This window comes from Pelophylax lessonae (assembly GCF_965119305.1).
Source record: "Pelophylax lessonae genome assembly, chromosome: 9".
Lineage (NCBI taxonomy): Eukaryota > Metazoa > Chordata > Amphibia > Anura > Ranidae > Pelophylax > Pelophylax lessonae.
In genome coordinates, this window is record NC_138776.1 from 127,052,470 (window position 1) to 127,070,936 (window position 18,467).

An 18,467-nucleotide genomic window follows, 5' to 3' on the forward strand; every position below is an offset into this window, starting at 1 on the left:
CTGTATACATTATCTCAGCAGTCCCCCCCAATGATTCCCCCTTCCACCCTCAGGCCTCATAGTAGCTGAATGAGCTGCTCTGGTTATTGTTTGCCCAGGTAAATTCTCTGCAAGCACCTAGTTTCAGTTCCCATTCTTCGTTTTAGCATCATGGAATATGGTCACATGGTATAAATCTATATATATTAAGAGAATCTCATCCAACAGGCACATCAAGAAGCTCCAGACAACGGCGTAGCCAATACACTCGAAGACAACAACGCAGAATGAGGTAAATAAACTATTATCATCCAAAGTGCCAGCAGTGACCAGACATCTCTAGCTTTAAATGTATCTTCTAACTGTTTCTATGTACCTATTCACATTCTTTGCTAAGAGACACATTTTGTGTTTTTTCATTCTTTTGCCTTTGCCTTTTTGTAACCTTATAATTTTTTAATACCATACAATATATAGATGTTTTCAGGTTTGCATACTACTGTTATATACCGTGTTTCCCTGAAAATAAGCCCGGGTCTTGTATTAATTTTGGCACCAAAAGACACAGTAGGGCTTATGTTCAGGGTAGGTCTTATCTCCCTCCCTGCTTGTCAGGAATCCCCTGTGTGAGCCTTCTAAAAGTGTTTGTAAAATCCTAAAATCTACTCTTTTACTGTTTTATATAATGTTCAGTGTGTGTTTCTGTAATCGAATTGTGGGAAATACCTTCGGTACAGCGCCGCTTAGCTGATGTCCCTCTTCTCTCCTTTGCTTCTCCCAGCTGTCAGTGGGGGATCTCAGCCCCTCTCCTCTGCAGTGTACAGAGTGGGTCACGGCGCTGAGTATATTATACCGTAATTGTGTGAAATACAGTGGCGGCTGGTGCCCGGAAATTCGGGGAGGGGGGGGCGTCAAACCAATGCGCAAACCCCCCCCAACGGTCGGTCGGTCGGTCGGTCAGTCAGTCAGGCGACACGTTCCCCCCCCCCTTCTTACCTCCTGTCCGAGCCGGGAAGTGCTGGATGGCTGAGCCGCTGTCCTTCTCCTCCAGCCGTGTCTCTTCTGCCTCTTCCTGGCCACTGGCCAGTAAGATCGCTTCTCCTTTTGGCCAATCGGGAAAGGGGTCTCACAACCCTCTTCCTTATTGGCTGGGAGGAGAGTCAATGTGACAAAAGAGTATATTAATTCCCTATTGCTGTGCGCCCGAACCCACCGTTTTTTTTAAGCCTATTAGAGCATCTGGCTCTAATCACGTGCTTCAATAAAAAAAATCCCTTATTGGAATCCATTCGTCAGGCGCATGGATGGGGGGGGGGGCGGTGCCCCTGAGCCCCCAATGAATGGGCCGCCCCTGGTGAAATAGCTTTGGTACAGCGCCACATGGCGCTCAACTGATGTCCCTCTGCTCTCCTTCTCTTCTCCCAGCTGTCAGTGGGGGATCTCAGCCCTTCCCCTCTGCAGTGTTCAGAGCGGGTCATGGTGCTGAGTATATTATATCGTAATTGTGTGAAATAGCTTTGGTACAGCGCTGCTCGGCGCTCAGCTGATCTCGCTGCTATCCTTCTCTTTCCATAGCTGTCAGCGGGGGATCTCAGCCCCTCCCCTCTGCAGTGTTCATAACGGGTCACAGAAGCGCCGAGCGGCACTGTACCAAAGGTTTTTCACACAATTGCGGTATAATATAATAGTAGGTGCCGTGACCCACTCTGAACACTGCAGAGGGGAGGGGCTGAGATCCCCCACTGACAGCTATGAGAAGAGAAGGAAAGCAGAGCGGGAGATCAGCTGAGTGCCGAGCGGCACTGTACTGAAAGTATTTCACACAATTAGATTACAGAAACACACACTGGACATTATATAAAACAGTAATAGAGTGGATTTTAGGATTTTACAAACACTAAACTAGGGCTTATTTTTGGGGTAGGGCTTATATTGCAGCCCTCCCCGAAAATAACAGTAGGTCTTATTTTCAGGGTAGGTCTTGTTTTTGAGGAAACATGGTAGCCACTACATAATGTCCCTTTATTTCCTATTCTCCTGCATTATCAGACAATATATTGTTCTGGCTCTACTTAAGATAAATGCATGCATTAAAAATCCACCTATTTATATATTGCACCCAGATTTGGAGCTACATTTTGTTGTGGAGATGTATGTGTGTGGCAAACTCTGGTTATCCCATGAACACATTACGTTCTGTGGGTGGCCCTTTGGGGGTGATTAGGACATCTCTACAGGACCTTGGAGGATTTAATAGTAATATTACAATAGACATTCCAATCTCCTTGGGAGCCTTCATTTTATACTAGATCTTCAAGTGTAGCTGGAACGCACGCCCCATCCCGGAAGAGCGGCTGCATCATGCGTTCCACACCACTGGGGTCACTTCCGCCTGTGTCACTTGCTCATCTCCAAAAGTTTATTATGCTTCCACCCTCCCATGTTAAGAGAACTCTGAGTGTACAGCGCCAGGGCACCCAGCGGATGCAAATCCCTTCCTCTCCACTCCCACATCATCCACGGCACGCCTGTTTACATTTCAACAGCCAGAACGCCCGGAATGAGGAGGGGAGGGGAACTTTTGAGAGAGAGTTAAAGTAGACAGCACCACTGAGGACCAGAATTGGTTCCTATATATAAATATAGAAAATTAGCAATTGAAGTAGCCTATTCAGCTAGACTGACCTAAGAATCAACACCATACAAACACAAAGTCAACCCAAAGATTTGTTGTCAGAGTGCCAATGCATCTCGATTTCTGCCAAAGTGAATGCATGTTTATGGAATGTAGACACACTATCCTCACAAACAGAAGCCATTTCATTCCTTAACAGCTCTATATATATATACGTATATATATATATACACTAAAAAAAAAAATAAAGCATAACAAAAGCTGTTTTACTACAAAGGACTTGAAAGAAATGCATTGGCGCCTATAAAAATAATAAATAAGTGTTAAAAACAATTAGTCACAATGCTTTTCATGGAGAGACAGACAGTATAATACTATAAATGATTACCCCGCTATAGAGTTATCTGACTGGCCCTTAGAAAAAATCAATATAGTGCTATTAAGACTTATTGTTGAGCCGATAGACATGTACAATTCATTTGGTTATGAGCTGAAATTCGGACTAAATTTTTGTTAATTGGATGATTCGATTGTATCTGAATTTCCGTTTCACAATAGTAATGAATTTCAATGCATCCCAAATAAATTATAATGAAACAAATCATCCGAATTTGCAAAAAAAAAAAAAAAATTCAAATTAGAACTCAAAAATGTATTTGAATTTGAATATTAATTCAAAATAGAAACATATTGGGCTTGTATATTGGGCATGGTTGAACCCTTGTCATCGACTGGAATGGAGCGCACTTTGATTGGCCTTCTTCTTTTCTATGCCAGAAAATCTATTACGATGCAGTGGAAATGACCTTCTCCGTCCTCCCTTTCTTTCTGGAAACAGTTTATGAATAAAAATCTACCACTTTATAAAGATACATATACTCACAGGGGATGTCCGAAGAAATATGACAAAGTATGGTATAAGTGGCTAGCGGAACCTTCGACAGCTTCCGATATGTCCTCGGATGCTTGAATTTTTTCTTTTTTTTTGTCATTTCTCAGCTCTTTTATGTTTATTCGCTCGTCTGTACTTGACCAAGTAATGTATGTATTATATAACTGTAGTTCCTTTTTTTCTTTGCTGCACTGTGACATATTGCCTGTGTCTTTTTGTTTGTTTTGTTGAAGTTTTGCTTTGTATTCTAGTTTGTTATGTTTTCTATCAATAAAAAAAATAAAAAAGATTAAAAAATAAATAAATAAAAAATAGAAACATATTGCAATAAATACAGTACGGTATAAAAGTGAAATAAGATGATTTAGGCTGCATAATAAAATAAAATAGGAGAATAGTATAGCATAGATTAGAAAAAAATAGAATAGAAAAGAATAAAATACAATAAAATAGATTAGAATAAAACAGAACAAAAAATAAAAGAATAGCAAAGAATAGAATATTAAATAATAGAATAAAAATTAATAGAATAGAAAATAAAAAAATAGAATTGATTAGAAAAGAATAAAATAGAAAAAAAAAACAAATAAGTTTAACACAGCAAATATGACTAAACGAAATATTATTTTAACGAACCAATCTGAATCGAAACAAAACAAATTTTTCTTTTGTGCGCATCTCTAGTAAATGTACTAGCAAATTTACTTTCAATAAATTTATATTGAATTTTTCAAAGAATTTAACAATACTCCAACATGGAGAACAACATAAGAAGAATATGAGTAATGAAACATTGGTATAAACAGTTTCCAGTCCATAATACAAGGATTTAATAGTGCGACATATTATAGCGATAATATACAGTGACCAGGAGTCGTGACAGGACTCCTCTGTCCGGAACCCACAGGGATCAATGTCTCCAGGACAGAGGAGGACCTGCCCCGCCTCCCAAGTCAATAAGGGTCTCAAGACAGTCTATTATCAGAGGTAAGATAAGGCCAAGCATCCCAGGATTCCTGGAATTTACTATATGTTAGGTTATTGACAGATAACGCTTTTTCAAGTAGGTAGTTTTCGTTTACTGAGTGTATGACTTCAGACAAATTTGGGATAAACTTTGATTTCCAATTTCTTAAAATCATGTTTCTAGCAGCAAGCAGCACGTGGACTATTATCCGCCTGTACATATGAGGGTATGTGTCCAGGTTTAGATTTAAAATGGCTAGTTTCATGGAGGGTTTCCTTAGAATTCCAGTGCATGAAGCGAGGCACTGGAACACTGAGTTCCAATAGCTTTTCAAGGAGGGGCAGTCCCAAAGTATATGTGGAAGAGAACCAATCATGCCGCATTCACGCCAGCAAAGGGGTGAGATGTTAGGCATCATTTTTGCTAGTCTGTGTGGGGTGTAAGCAAATTAAGTAAGCAAATGGGGTGTAAGCAAATTGCTAGGGGTACTAGCAAATTTAGACACACTAACAAATTGAGGCCAAACTCCTGCTCCCATTTTATAATCAGTTACAGGGAACAGTTGTTTTCCTTTTGGCATAAAGGTTTTACATTAACAAATAAAAGCTAATAATTGTGCACACCCCTGCTAATATTAAATGGTTAGTTTCATCCCTGGAAACTGATACAGTCTGCAAGACAGTGTGTTTATTTGAAAAACAACAGACTTACCGGCTGGATCACCAGATGAAAATAGAAGAAAGAAAGCTTAAAAAAGAAAACAAATGCAGCCATCATATCTAAGATGTCCTTTGATGACACCCTGGACGGTGGGGTGAAACACGTTGACGTACTTCAGTTTACGCCTAACCTTTGACGTCACTTCCTGTCCTCCGTGGAACGCACACTAAACGGCGTTCCCGGAAGAGCTTTAATATATCATACAAGCTGAAATTGCATCTATTTCTTGAAAGTAAATTTTTTTTTTTTTTGCGCAATAAACCTTTATAAAATGGAATTCACTATGGTGCCTGTTGGTTTTTTTTGAATCCCTAAAGATCCTGTAACAAGCTGGTGTACAGCGGTGGTGTGGCGGTATCCAACAAGTGAATTGGTTTCCATCTCACCAGCTTTAAGCCTTATTGACCCCCAGACTGAAATAGCTGTGGGTCCATTATTTCTGGTAAGTGGGGATACAGGAGGGAAGTGAGGCACCCTGCCCCGCATGATCTGTCTTGAAGCACCTTGGCACTTTTTTACTTGAAGCACCTTAGCACATTTTTTGGATCCTTTGGAGCGCTTTTAGCACTTTGATCAGTAACTTTATGAGATTTTGTGGAACACTTGAGCACTTTATTGATGTCAATACATTTTTTTGCACATGAACACTTTATTTAAGAATGGTTATATGATTATTATTGTCAGTATATCTTTACAGGACTGTGAGGGCAAGCGCTGTTACTATCACTTATATGTATACTGTATCTAAGAATTGGTAAGCTTCAATTTAATAAATGTTTGCTTTTGGGTTTATTACTGCTTTAATGGGCTGTTAAAAAGTTAAATCTTACATTGTTGATGAGTAGAAAGACTACCCTCCTCACAGACAACTACAACGATAATTTCAGTGATTACTAAGATATGGAAATTCTTCATTGCTCAACCCCTAGCAAACTAAAGAGGAGCCCTAGGGTTCCACAGAACATTGGTTTGGAAAGGACACACAGGAGATTAGTAGGATGCTGTGGACATTAACACAGTACTTATTTCACATACTAATAAATGTTGTGCGATTTTTTTCCTAACTTTTGGAAATGCTTGTTAGTGTATATTCCTGTCATCCCAAATAACACATTACTCTTTAAATTCATGGTTTTCTTTATGTTAATTTTTCAGTGACAACTTAGAGAAATCCTTGATGGATCGTCTACAGAAACTTCAATGCCATTTTACCTGGAACCTGCTTGGAGAAGATGTAGACATTGATAATGTGGAAGAAAGACTTAATGACCAGATTGTGTTTCTGCCAGATGCACTCAAACACAGGATGTATAACCTCCTGGCTTACCTAAAGCATCTCAAAGGAAATCATAAGGAAGCTATTCTCCAGCTCCAAAAAGCTGAGGCACAGTCCAGCATGTCAGAAGATGCAGATGTTAGGAGAACTGTCATGTATGCTAACTTTGCATGGGTTTTCTACCACCAGAAACAGTTTATCAAGAGTTTCACCTATGCAGAAAAGGTGGAGACCATTTTAAAGCAATACGAGTCTCTGCCAAATAAAAACATTCTTCTGTTAGATATATATGGTGAACAAGGCTGGACTTACTTATCCTTTACAGGAAAATACTATCAGTTGGCTGCTGAGTGCTTTGAAAAAGCTCTAGTACTTTACCCAGAAGATCCAGAATTGAATTCAGGCCTTGCCATGGCTGTGTATAGAATGGAAGGTTTTAGGTTAAGCAGTTACACAGAAAGCAAATCTTTTTCACTCTTGGAACGAGCTGTCAATTTAAATCCTAGAGATACAGTGCTGAAGGTACTCCTTGCTTTGAAATGTCTAGATATGATGAACTATGATCAAGGAGCTTTGTTAATAGAACAAGCTCTACAAGAAAAACCAGAATCTCCATATGTTCTTCGATATGTAGCAACATTTTACAGAAGAAATAGACAGACAAATAAAGCTATTGCAATATTAAAGAAAGTACTCAGTTTAACTCCCACCTCCTGTCCTGTTCATTATCAACTTGCCAAGTGCTACAAAAGTTTGATAAAAAGGCCCACCTATTACAATTACCAGCAAAACTCTGAAGCCATTGCAAATGCAATATTTCACTCAGAAAAGGCTGTCAAGCTAAACAGGTCATCTGTGGGACCTCACATTTTGTTGGCCAGTGTATACATGAAAGCTAATGAACACCAAAAGGCAAAAGAAGAATTTGACAAAACTCTGACTATGAATGATATCAGGCCTGAACAGAAACAAGAGCTCCATTTTTACTGGGCACAATATTTAATGAATGCCAGAAAATCTGAGTCTGAAGCAGTAAAGCATTTTAAGGAAGTTATAGAGATCCAAAATCAAACATGGTTTAGAGAAAAGGCCAGAAAAGAACTGGAAAGCCTTGCTGAAACCATGATTGTCCAAAATTCAATGGATGCCACTGGACATGCTGTGCTTGGGTACATCCACCAGAAAAGAGGACAGGACATTGTAGCAGTGAAATACTACAATAAAGCCCTTCTACTGGAGCCAGACAACCAGGAGTACATAAAAGTGTGTTCTGCTTTGCAAGCCACATTATCATGACATAATATTGTTCTAGAATATAGGAAGGTGAGAATGTGCTAACTGCGTTAACCGATATCAGTCATTATTTGATCTGATCTTAACTGCTCTGAATATTGAAATGTAAATCTGGCTATGATTACTACATTTTGTATTGTTTTTGGCAAACTAGTGATATTAACTAATAATGATCTACAACTAAATAAATTCATATTAGTGTTAATCTTGTACTATTATTTTAATCTTTCTGGGAATTAGATATGAAAGAAATTCATTGTTGATCCTTTTTATGAAACAGTGAAGGGAACAAAAGTGCTTCCTAATCTCCTCAGACAATCCAATCCTTTTTATCATTTTTAAAACTGTACTAGAGGAAGGACCACTAGATTACTAAATCAGGCCAGTTATTGAGTAGTTTAAAGTGACATCACCTCGCCGCTTCAGGGCAAAGTGACAATGTGGCAAATAATGAGTGGATCGTTTTTACTTTCCAAAGAGAACTTTCACTTAGCTTAGTGAATGAGATTAAGCTGTTCTGATTTCAATTATCCAATCACATGCAAGAAAAAAAAAAAAAAAAAATTTTGTGGTTGGGGTTTTTTTTTTTTTTTTTACAAAGTAAACTTTTACCATATTCACTAAGCTAAGTGAAAATTCGCTTTGAAAATGGAAAATTAAATTTGACATGCTCTACGTCTTTAGAAAATCAGTCACAATATCTCTGCCAAGGGCCCCCTGACTTACTCACCTTGCCAACATTCACCCAATGTTCTTTCCCCTTAGTCACAGACACTAGTGATTGTAGTGCTGACTGTGATAAAGGACACATTAGCAATATACTAATAATCATCATGTAACCAAAATCTCTTTAGAACAATAATAATCCATTCGCCTTTATGAATATAGTGCACTTTGGTACCTCTTGCAGTTTGGTACCTCTTGATTGTTATATGGTGTTTTGATTTTCATTGTGTTGTAACATTTTAGCATTTATTAGTAATAAAAAGGCTGTTACATAATAAAAATTGCAATCAATAAAACTTTAAGATAAACACAAAAATACTCTGAATTTCTGTTCCATAGCCAAATTAAGGAAATTCCGGCAAATTAAGGGAATCCCTTAGGAACCTCCACGTTACCAGAACTACGAAGATTTCCCCTCTAATACTTTTCTGGAGACAATTAAAAATTTCTTTTTTTTTTTTTTACTTTCATTTTCAATGATAGTGGTAAACAGACAACAATAAAAAACTGACTGGAGTTTTAACCTTTCTCCACTCTTTCCAAAACTAAAAACATTTTCTACATTTACTTATATAGAGTATAAAAACATTTTTTCCATTGGTATACATTTTCCAAACTGAAGGATGTCTTACTATAGGATAATGTCTTGCACTTTACTGCCAACAACCAATAAGGCATTCCAATTATTATTTTTATCAATAATTAATCCAACATAAAATAGGAGCACATTATCTAATAAAATATTTAAAGTGAACCTGTGCATTGTACATGAAAGGCAAAGCAACAGGTTCATTTTAATGCCTCTCTCGCCAGCAGCTTATCTTATCTTTCCTTTGCTCCCCTTTCCCTATATTCAGCTACTGAGAGTGAGGAAAGACAGCTTAGTGTAAGTTCCAAGGCACGCTGGTCAGAACTTGCAAAATGTCATCCTCATGTGACAAAACCGGGCCAATCAGTGAGTACCAGAGCTGCCACACCGAATCTCATGTCACTGTATACCCAGTGTGGCCCCGCACGGATGATCACTTGTTGTGTGGAGCGACAGACTGATTGTAGATGTGAGTGGCTACTTATTTTATCTATGTGCTTATAACTTGTACAATAAATGTATTTCTTTTATACACACTGATGGCATGGATCTACATTTGGAGACTAACGGGTGATTCTGACCTGTGCTGAGTTGGATGGATCATTATGCTGAATGTATGCTGGGTTCCCACACTGAACAACATTGGAGATTTAAAGAGCCTGTATTTTCCATTATCTGGTGAGTTTGCATTGCATGAGGGGTGAACACACACAAACCACACCACACACAAACCACAACCACACATCACACACTCACACACCACACACACACACACACACACACACACACACCACACACCCACACACACACACACATATACACACATACACACACACCACACATACATTCACACACCACACCCACAACACACCCCCCACACACCCACACACCACACACACACACTCACACACCACACCCACACCACACCACACACAACGCCCACACCACACCCACATCAAACACACCCACACACACACACACATCACACCACACACACATCACACACGCATCATACCACACACACACACCCCACACACACACACCAAACACACACACACCACACACATCACACACACACCACACTTACACACAGCACACCACACACATCACAAACACACACACCCCCACACCCACCACACACCCCCCACACACACCACACTTACAAACACCACACCACACACCCATACACACCACAAACACCACACACACACACACCACACTTAAACACACACTCACACACACCACCCCCCCACACACACACACACCACACTTAACACACACACAACACACCCAACCCACACACCACACTTCCACACGCACACACACACACCACACTTACACACATCACTTACACACACACACACAAACTGCTGCCACTCTCACACACACACACATAGTTACTACGCCCACTCCAGCTGGAGACTACCGGTGGCGGCAAGTACACTTCACACAATTTCCCCAGAAATTGTACATTTTCTAGTTCTTATTATAGTGAAAGCCTATGGGAAAATTTGGCACCCTAACTCCTCCCACAGTTTTTACACTACATAGACAAGTAATATACCGAAACGAGTGGATTACCCCCGATCACGTTGCTGTTACCTTTTGGAAGGTTTTGCTGAATTGTTTGTGAAATATTGTTGTTTTTGTGGCAAAATTGGCCCCTATCACGTTCCTGGAGATGAGCCTGACACTGTGAGGAAGGCCTCCCTTGCGCCTCCGACTCGGGACCCCTGATAGTGCAAACAGGGGACACCAGAGTGTAGAGTAGCACGAGCGCCTGGAGTCTTGCTTGAAGCGGACGATGGCTACTGGTGAAGGTTGCCAGAGAAGTCCGATGAGCAGGGTGTTGTGCAGGCAGCAGGTGCTGGAAGCAGGTTTCCTGGATAACAGGAGGAGCTTCCCAGGCAGGATGGATGGATCTGGGAATGACAGAAGCGTAGTAAGACAAGCCGGGTCAGGAGCCAAATCGGTAACGTATAAGCCAGTAGGAGCAGACAGGAAGAGTAATCACGGGACAAGCCAAGGTCGGTGCAGGCGGAGATCAGAGAATCGTCAAGACAAGCCGGGTCTGGAACTAGGAACAAGTGCAGGTAAACAGGTAACAGGTATCCAAGGCTGAAGACAAAGCAGCACTGAACCTGTGTGCTGATCCAGCTTAAATAGTGCTCTTCCTTGATGAGAAGGGTGGAGCCAGAATTAGGCTGTGAGTTTAACTCATCCTCTGCCAGAGCCTTCCTGACATGCCCCCCCCCCCCCCCCAATGGGCAGCCTCCGGATGCCCAACTGGGCCATTCTTGCTGGGTGGGCCCGGTTGAAAGCCTGTATGAGTCTTTTGGCATGGATGTTTTCTTCAGGTTCCCAGGAATTGTCTTCAGGACCATACCCCTTCCATTTAATCAGGTACTGTACCTGATTCCTCCTTTTCCTGCAACCCACAATTGCTTCGAACTCAAATTCCTCTTCACTGTCCACAATTACTGGCTCGGGACGACCTGTATTTCGCTCCGGAAAAGGATCAGGGATGGCAGGTTTTAGCAGGGTAACATGGAAAACCGGGTGGATTTTAAAGGAAGCTGGTAGTTCCAATTCATAAGAAACGTCATTGATTCTTCTTTTAATAGGAAAGGGACCCAAAAATTTAGGTCCAAGTTTTCTTGAGGGACAGGTAAGCTTCAAATTGGTTGTGGCCAACCATACCTGATCACCAGGTTCCAATATCAGCTCTCCCCTTCTTTTCCTGTCAAAGAATCTTTTATTATTTTCCTGAGCCTTAGCCATGGTTTCCTGAAGTAACTCAGTGTTGGATGCAAAAAAGTTTACTGTGTCCTGGACAGCAGGGACAGGACATTCAGGTACTGTGGTGATCAGAAAAGAAGGATGGTAACCATAATTGGCAAAGAATGGAGTCTGCTTGGTAGCCGAATGTTCAGAGTTGTTGTATGCGAACTCTGCTAGTGGCAATAGCGTCACCCAATCATCCTGGGAAAAGGACGAAAAACAGCGTAGATACTGTTCCAGTGTCTGATTGGTCCTTTCTGTTTGACCGTTGGTCTGTGGGTGATATGCTGAAGAAAAGGACAGTTCAATATCCAATTTCTCACAAAGGGATTTCCAAAATCTGGAGGTGAACTGGACTCCGCGGTCGGACACTATGTTGGCAGGAACTCCATGCAGTCTCACAATTTCTTTGATGAACAACTTGGCTGTATCCATGGCCGAGGGAGTGCCCTTCATTGGTAAGAAATGCGCCATCTTGGATAGCCGGTCTACCACCACGAAGATGGTAGTGTAGCCTTCAGATGGCGGGAGTTCAACGATAAAGTCCATTGAAATCATTTTCCATGCTCTGTCAGGGACTGGTAAGGGTTTGAGCAAGCCCCAAGATTTAGACCTGGGGGTCTTGTTCCGGATACATGTAACACAGGTTTCAATGTACCTTTTACAATCCTTCTGTAGATCAGGCCACCAAAAGGTGCGTTGAAGTAGCTCAGAGGACTTATGGACTCCAAAATGTCCTGCAAGGGAATGGTCATGGCAGAGACCCAAGACAGGGACCCGCAATCTCTCAGGTACAAATATTTTGTTATTATGCCATAAAAGTCCGTCCTTAACCTGTAAGGAAACTCCGGGAAGTAGGGAAATATCCTTAGAGGCCTGTTTGAGCTGTAGCAGTAAGTCGTCTTGCAGTAACAGGAAGTTTCCTGACGACAGAATTGTATCTCGAACTGCAGATCTCTCAGCATCAGAAAACATACGGGATAATGCATCCGGTTTTGTGTTCTTTGATCCCGGCCTGTAAGTGACATGAAAGGAAAATCTGGAGAAAAAGAGAGCCCACCTGGCCTGGCGGGGTTTTAAGCGTCTAGCTGCTTGCAAGTATTCTAGATTCTTGTGGTCTGTGTACACTAGAATTGGATGGGCTGCCCCTTCTATGAGATATCTCCACTCTTCCAAGGCAGCCTTAATTGCCAAGAGCTCTCGATCCCCGACGTCATAATTTCTCTCTGCCGAAGATAACTTGCGTGAGAAGAAGGCAACGGGGTGTAACAGAGCTTTGGCTCCTGCCCGCTGCGACAATACTGCTCCTACAGCCGACTCAGATGCGTCTACTTCTAGGACGTAAGGCAGGCCAGGATCTGGGTGTCGAAGGACTGGTGCAGAGGTGAAGAAATCCTTTAGGGTTTCAAATGCGGTCTGCGCCTCAGGAGTCCACAGGAAACGGATACCTTGTCTGGTTAGCTGAGTGATGGGGGAGATGATTGTGGAGAAATTCTTGATAAACTTCCAATAAAAGTTTGAGAACCCTACGAACCGTTGCACCCCTTTTTTATCAGAGGGAACCGGCCAGTGTAAAATGGCAGAAACCTTTTGAGGATCCATTTTAATACCTTCTGTGGAAAGAATCAGACCCAGGAATTGGATACTCTGTCGACTGAACTCACACTTCTCAGGTTTTGCGTATAAGCCATGCTGTCTGAGACGGGCAAGGACATTTCTTACGTGTTCATGATGGTCTTCTATGGTGGAGGAAAATATCAAAATATCATCAAGATAAACAATAACAAACAAGTCCAGAAAATCTCGGAAAATGTCATTAACAAAGTGCTGGAAGGTGGCTGGGGCGTTGCAAAGCCCAAAGGGCATCACTAGGTACTCATAGTGCCCGAAACGGGTGCGAAATGCTGTTTTCCACTCGTCACCTTCCCTGATTCGCACTAGATTATATGCCCCCCGTAAGTCCAATTTAGTAAAAATGGTGGCATAGCGGAGTCTCTGGAATAATTCCGGCACTAATGGTAACGGGTAACGATTCTTAATCGTAATTTTATTTAGATCACGATAGTCCACGCAGGGGCGGAGCGAGTGGTCTTTTTTTTCTACAAAGAAAATCCCAGCTCCTGCCGGGGATGTGGAAGGGCGCATAAACCCCTTTCTCAGGCTATCATCAAGGTATTCCTTTAGTGCGGAAAGTTCAAGTTCAGTGAGTGGGAAAATCCGTCCGAAGGGTATTTCGGCTCCGGGAAGAAGCTCGATAGGGCAATCGTATGGTCTGTGAGGGGGAAGAGTCTCTGCTCCCTTCTTGCTGAAGACGTCTAAGAAATCGTGGTAGATTGCAGGCACAGAAGAGCACGATTCGGTATCAGAGTCCATACACAGTAATGGAGACAGGGGGTCTTGTGGTTGGAAGAGGCAGAGTTGTTGACAGTAAGAGGACTGGAATTTAATCTCTCCCGTTTTCCAATTAATGCAGTGATTGTGTGCCTGCAGCCAAGGTATGCCCAGAATGATGGGGAACAGTGGTGAGGTGATAACATCTAGGCGTAGTAACTCTTTGTGGTTACCCAATATGGTAGCATGCAAGGGAAGAGTCTCTTGTGTGACAGGTCCAGATCTGATACGAGATCCGTCAGCCAAATGGATAGTCAGTCCCTGTGATCTGGGCCTTAGCGGAACCTTTAGCTGAGTCGCAAATTTCAGGTCAATAAAACAGCTACAGGCTCCTGAATCAATAATGGCGGGTGCCTGGATAGCCCCTTCTGGAAGCTGTAATGAAATAAGCACAGTCAGGTGAGATGAATTGTGGAGGCTCAACCCTTGGTTGGTAGAAGAAAGGGTTAGACACTTACGACTTTTAGCTGGACAAGACCTCACATAGTGTCCATCTTCTCCGCAGTACAGGCACAAGTTATTCAGACGCCGGCGTTGACGTTCTTCTGGGGTGAGGGAAGGACGGATTACGCCAAGCTGCATTGGTTCAGAAGAGTCAGTGGTGGGAGGAGCGGATGCTGGGAATGTCGAACCAGAAGGTCTGAAGACTCGAGGCATCATCCATACGGGTCGGGATTGACCAGATGATCTTTCTGCACGACGCTCTCTTAGGCGTCTATCGATCTGGATCGCCAGGTGTATCAGGGCTTCCAGAGTATCTGGCACCCCTACACGGGCCAATTCGTCTTTCAGAGAGTCAGATAGTCCCATACGAAATTGGTGGCGGAGGGCAGCATCATTCCAGTTAGTATCAGCACTCCACCTTCTAAAGTCAGTTACATAGTCCTTTGCTGCTCTGCGGCCTTGCTGAAGGGTGTAGAGGGCCGCCTCAGCAGTAGTGGTTTTCTGGGGGTCCTCATATAACTGGGCCATAGCTCCAAAGAACAAGTTTAAACTGGATAAGCAGAGATCCTTTTGCTCAAGTAAATGGTGGGCCCAGGACTGGGGTTCGCCTTGTAGAAGGGAAATGACGAAGCCTACTTTAGTGGCCTCGAGTGAAAAAGTCCGGGGTTGTAATGCAAAATAAAGTTCGCAGGCATTATGGAAGGACCTAAACTTGCTGCGATCTCCAGAGAACTTTTCCGGAGTAGGTACACGAGGTTCTGGAGGCAAAACCATGACTGTAGGTGTAGCAGGAGATCCCCCCTGGGCGTTTGGAGAGGAGGCTGGCGGGGTAAGTAACTGGACCCGTTCCTCAAGTCGGTTATAGCCTTCTTGTAAGTCTTTGACTGATCGGGTCAGTGCCGCCAGGTGATGACATAACTTGTCCATAGGGGAGGTTTCTCGGTCAGGCTCAGACATCTGGCTGCTTTGTACTATCACGTACCTGGAGATGAGCCTGACACTGTGAGGAAGGCCTCCCTTGCGCCTCCGACTCGGGACCCCTGATAGTGCAAACAGGGGACACCAGAGTGTAGAGTAGCACGAGCGCCTGGAGTCTTGCTTGAAGCGGACGATGGCTACTGGTGAAGGTTGCCAGAGAAGTCCGATGAGCAGGGTGTTGTGCAGGCAGCAGGTGCTGGAAGCAGGTTTCCTGGATAACAGGAGGAGCTTCCCAGGCAGGATGGATGGATCTGGGAATGACAGAAGCGTAGTAAGACAAGCCGGGTCAGGAGCCAAATCGGTAACGTATAAGCCAGTAGGAGCAGACAGGAAGAGTAATCACGGGACAAGCCAAGGTCGGTGCAGGCGGAGATCAGAGAATCGTCAGGACAAGCCGGGTCTGGAACTAGGAACAAGTGCAGGTAAACAGGTAACAGGTATCCAAGGCTGAAGACAAAGCAGCACTGAACCTGTGTGCTGATCCAGCTTAAATAGTGCTCTTCCTTGATGAGAAGGGTGGAGCCAGGATTAGGCTGTGAGTTTAACTCATCCTCTGCCAGAGCCTTCCTGACAGCCCCATAGGAATGAATGGTGGAATGTTCAAAACTGGAGTGGGGCCTGAAAATAGTTAGAGGGTGAGCGAAGAAATCTTGCCACAATATCTAAACTTCTGTCACTCCCTCATTTTTGAGGTCACCTGCACAAATGTTACAACAAAAAGTTCGCCTATCCCTGCTGCCACTTAAAATGTCCACATCTAAGCCATAGCCCTAATAGTTTTTACACTATGACCGTTTGTTTCCAGCTCATGCCGTCCATTGACATTCATTGAAACTGCACTCAAACCATCTCAAATTTTAAGGCTGTTTTCTAACCTGTGACTGTGCCTTTAGTTTTAATGTTTCATAGAAATACTAAACAACAACAAAATGTTGGCCGGGGTCTTGTGATTCCTACGGGATAAGTCTCTAAGCTGTGAGATTTAGAGCTTTTGCACTAGAGCAGTATGAAGATGGCCGCTCCAGTAGACGTTGTATTACGAAACGCGTAGGGTGGAGTCTTACGTCACCACGTCACTTCCGGTTTTGGAGCTTGGGCCGTGGAACGCGGAAGCTTCCCGGCTTCTCTTTACTGATCACGGACAGCCTAACTGTAAGTTACTACCTTCGCCCTCAAAAATTGGCACTATACATCGCACCAAGGGGTCCCCCTCTCTCTCTCTTTTTGTATTTCGAAGCACTCAGGAAGAGGAGAGACCGCTGTGAGGGAACCCCGGGATTCCACATTGGTCCCTATTGAAATACAGGTTGTATACCGTGTGCGACACCTAGTGGCCACACTGGTGTTTGCAACCCGAGTTCTTCTTCTTCTTTTTTCATCAAATACCTGTTTCTCATTCCTCTATCAGAGAGGACTCACCATTTTAATTTTTATTCACTTGTATATGTGTGAAGTTTTCACATCACTTTTAATCACGGCACGTTATACAATAACAGGTTACTGTTTTACAGTCATTTTCCAATAAAACAAGCACTTATGTTTATATGTTATTTATGCAAACACTTCTACGATTTATCACTGTAAGACACAATATTATTTTAATAAAAGCACTGGGTTTGGTTTTATTTCCATTTTATTTTATTTTATCTGGCACCAGCACTTATGAATGGGTAATTGTTGCAATATTTAACCCGTCAAGAGGTTTCATCACCCAGTATATGAGCACTTTAAATAAACAATATTAATTATATCAGACACGTCAGCACTTTATATCAAACACTATTTATTTATTTATTTATTTGACACATCAGCACTTTGAAGGTAGCGCCGTTTTCAACCTTTTTTACATTTTATCAGTATGAAGATGGGGCACCTCCAACTTTGGTAAGTTGCCCCATAAGAATGAATGGCAGAATGTTCAAAACTAGACTGTTTGTTTCCAACTGCCAACATTTCTTAACTTCTGCCACTCCCACACACCACACACACCACACACACCCCACACACACACCTACCCACACCCCCCCCACACACACACTAACCCCCCTCCCCCCCCCACACACACACACCACACACAAACTCACACACCACTCCCCCCACACACACACACCACACATACCACACACACACACCACACCCCCACCCACACATACCACACACACCACACACACACACACACACACACACACACACCACACACACACACCACACACACCGCCCCCACATCAAACCACACACACACATCACACACACTACCCACACACACACCACATACTACACACACACACACCACACACACACCACACCCCACACACATCACGCCCACACGCACCACACCACACCCACATCAAACCACACACACACACTACCCACACACATCACACACACACACACATACACACACTCACCACACTTAAACACACACTCACCCCACACACACCACCACCCCCAATACACACCCCACTTAAATACACACACAACACCCCCCCCCCCCACACACACACACCACTTACACACACACACTTTAACACATACAACACACACACACAACACACACACACACATACACACACCACCCTTACACACAACACACACACACACACTACACACACCACACACACACCACACAAACTGCTGCCACTCCCATACACACACACTCATAGTTACTCCACCCACTCCAGCTGGAGACTACTGGTGGCGGCAAGAACATTTCACACAATTTCCCCGGAAATTGTGCATTTTCTAGTTCTTATTATAGTGAAAGCCTATGGGAAAATTTGGCACCCTAACTCCTCC

At 43.0% G+C, this 18,467-nt stretch overlaps 1 protein-coding gene across 1 annotated transcript in view; it reads left to right on the plus strand.

The window, feature by feature from the left end:
* The first annotated feature begins 242 nt into the window (after positions 1-242).
* The window catches only part of LOC309563236 (interferon-induced protein with tetratricopeptide repeats 5-like), a 176,176-nt gene continuing 157,951 nt past the window's right edge, over positions 243-18,467 (plus strand). The window contains exon 1 of the mRNA XM_082267622.1: positions 243-271. Within this exon, the coding sequence (XP_082123748.1) occupies positions 267-271 (5 nt within the window). The 5' untranslated portion in view covers positions 243-266. The remainder of the gene's footprint in view (positions 272-18,467) is intronic.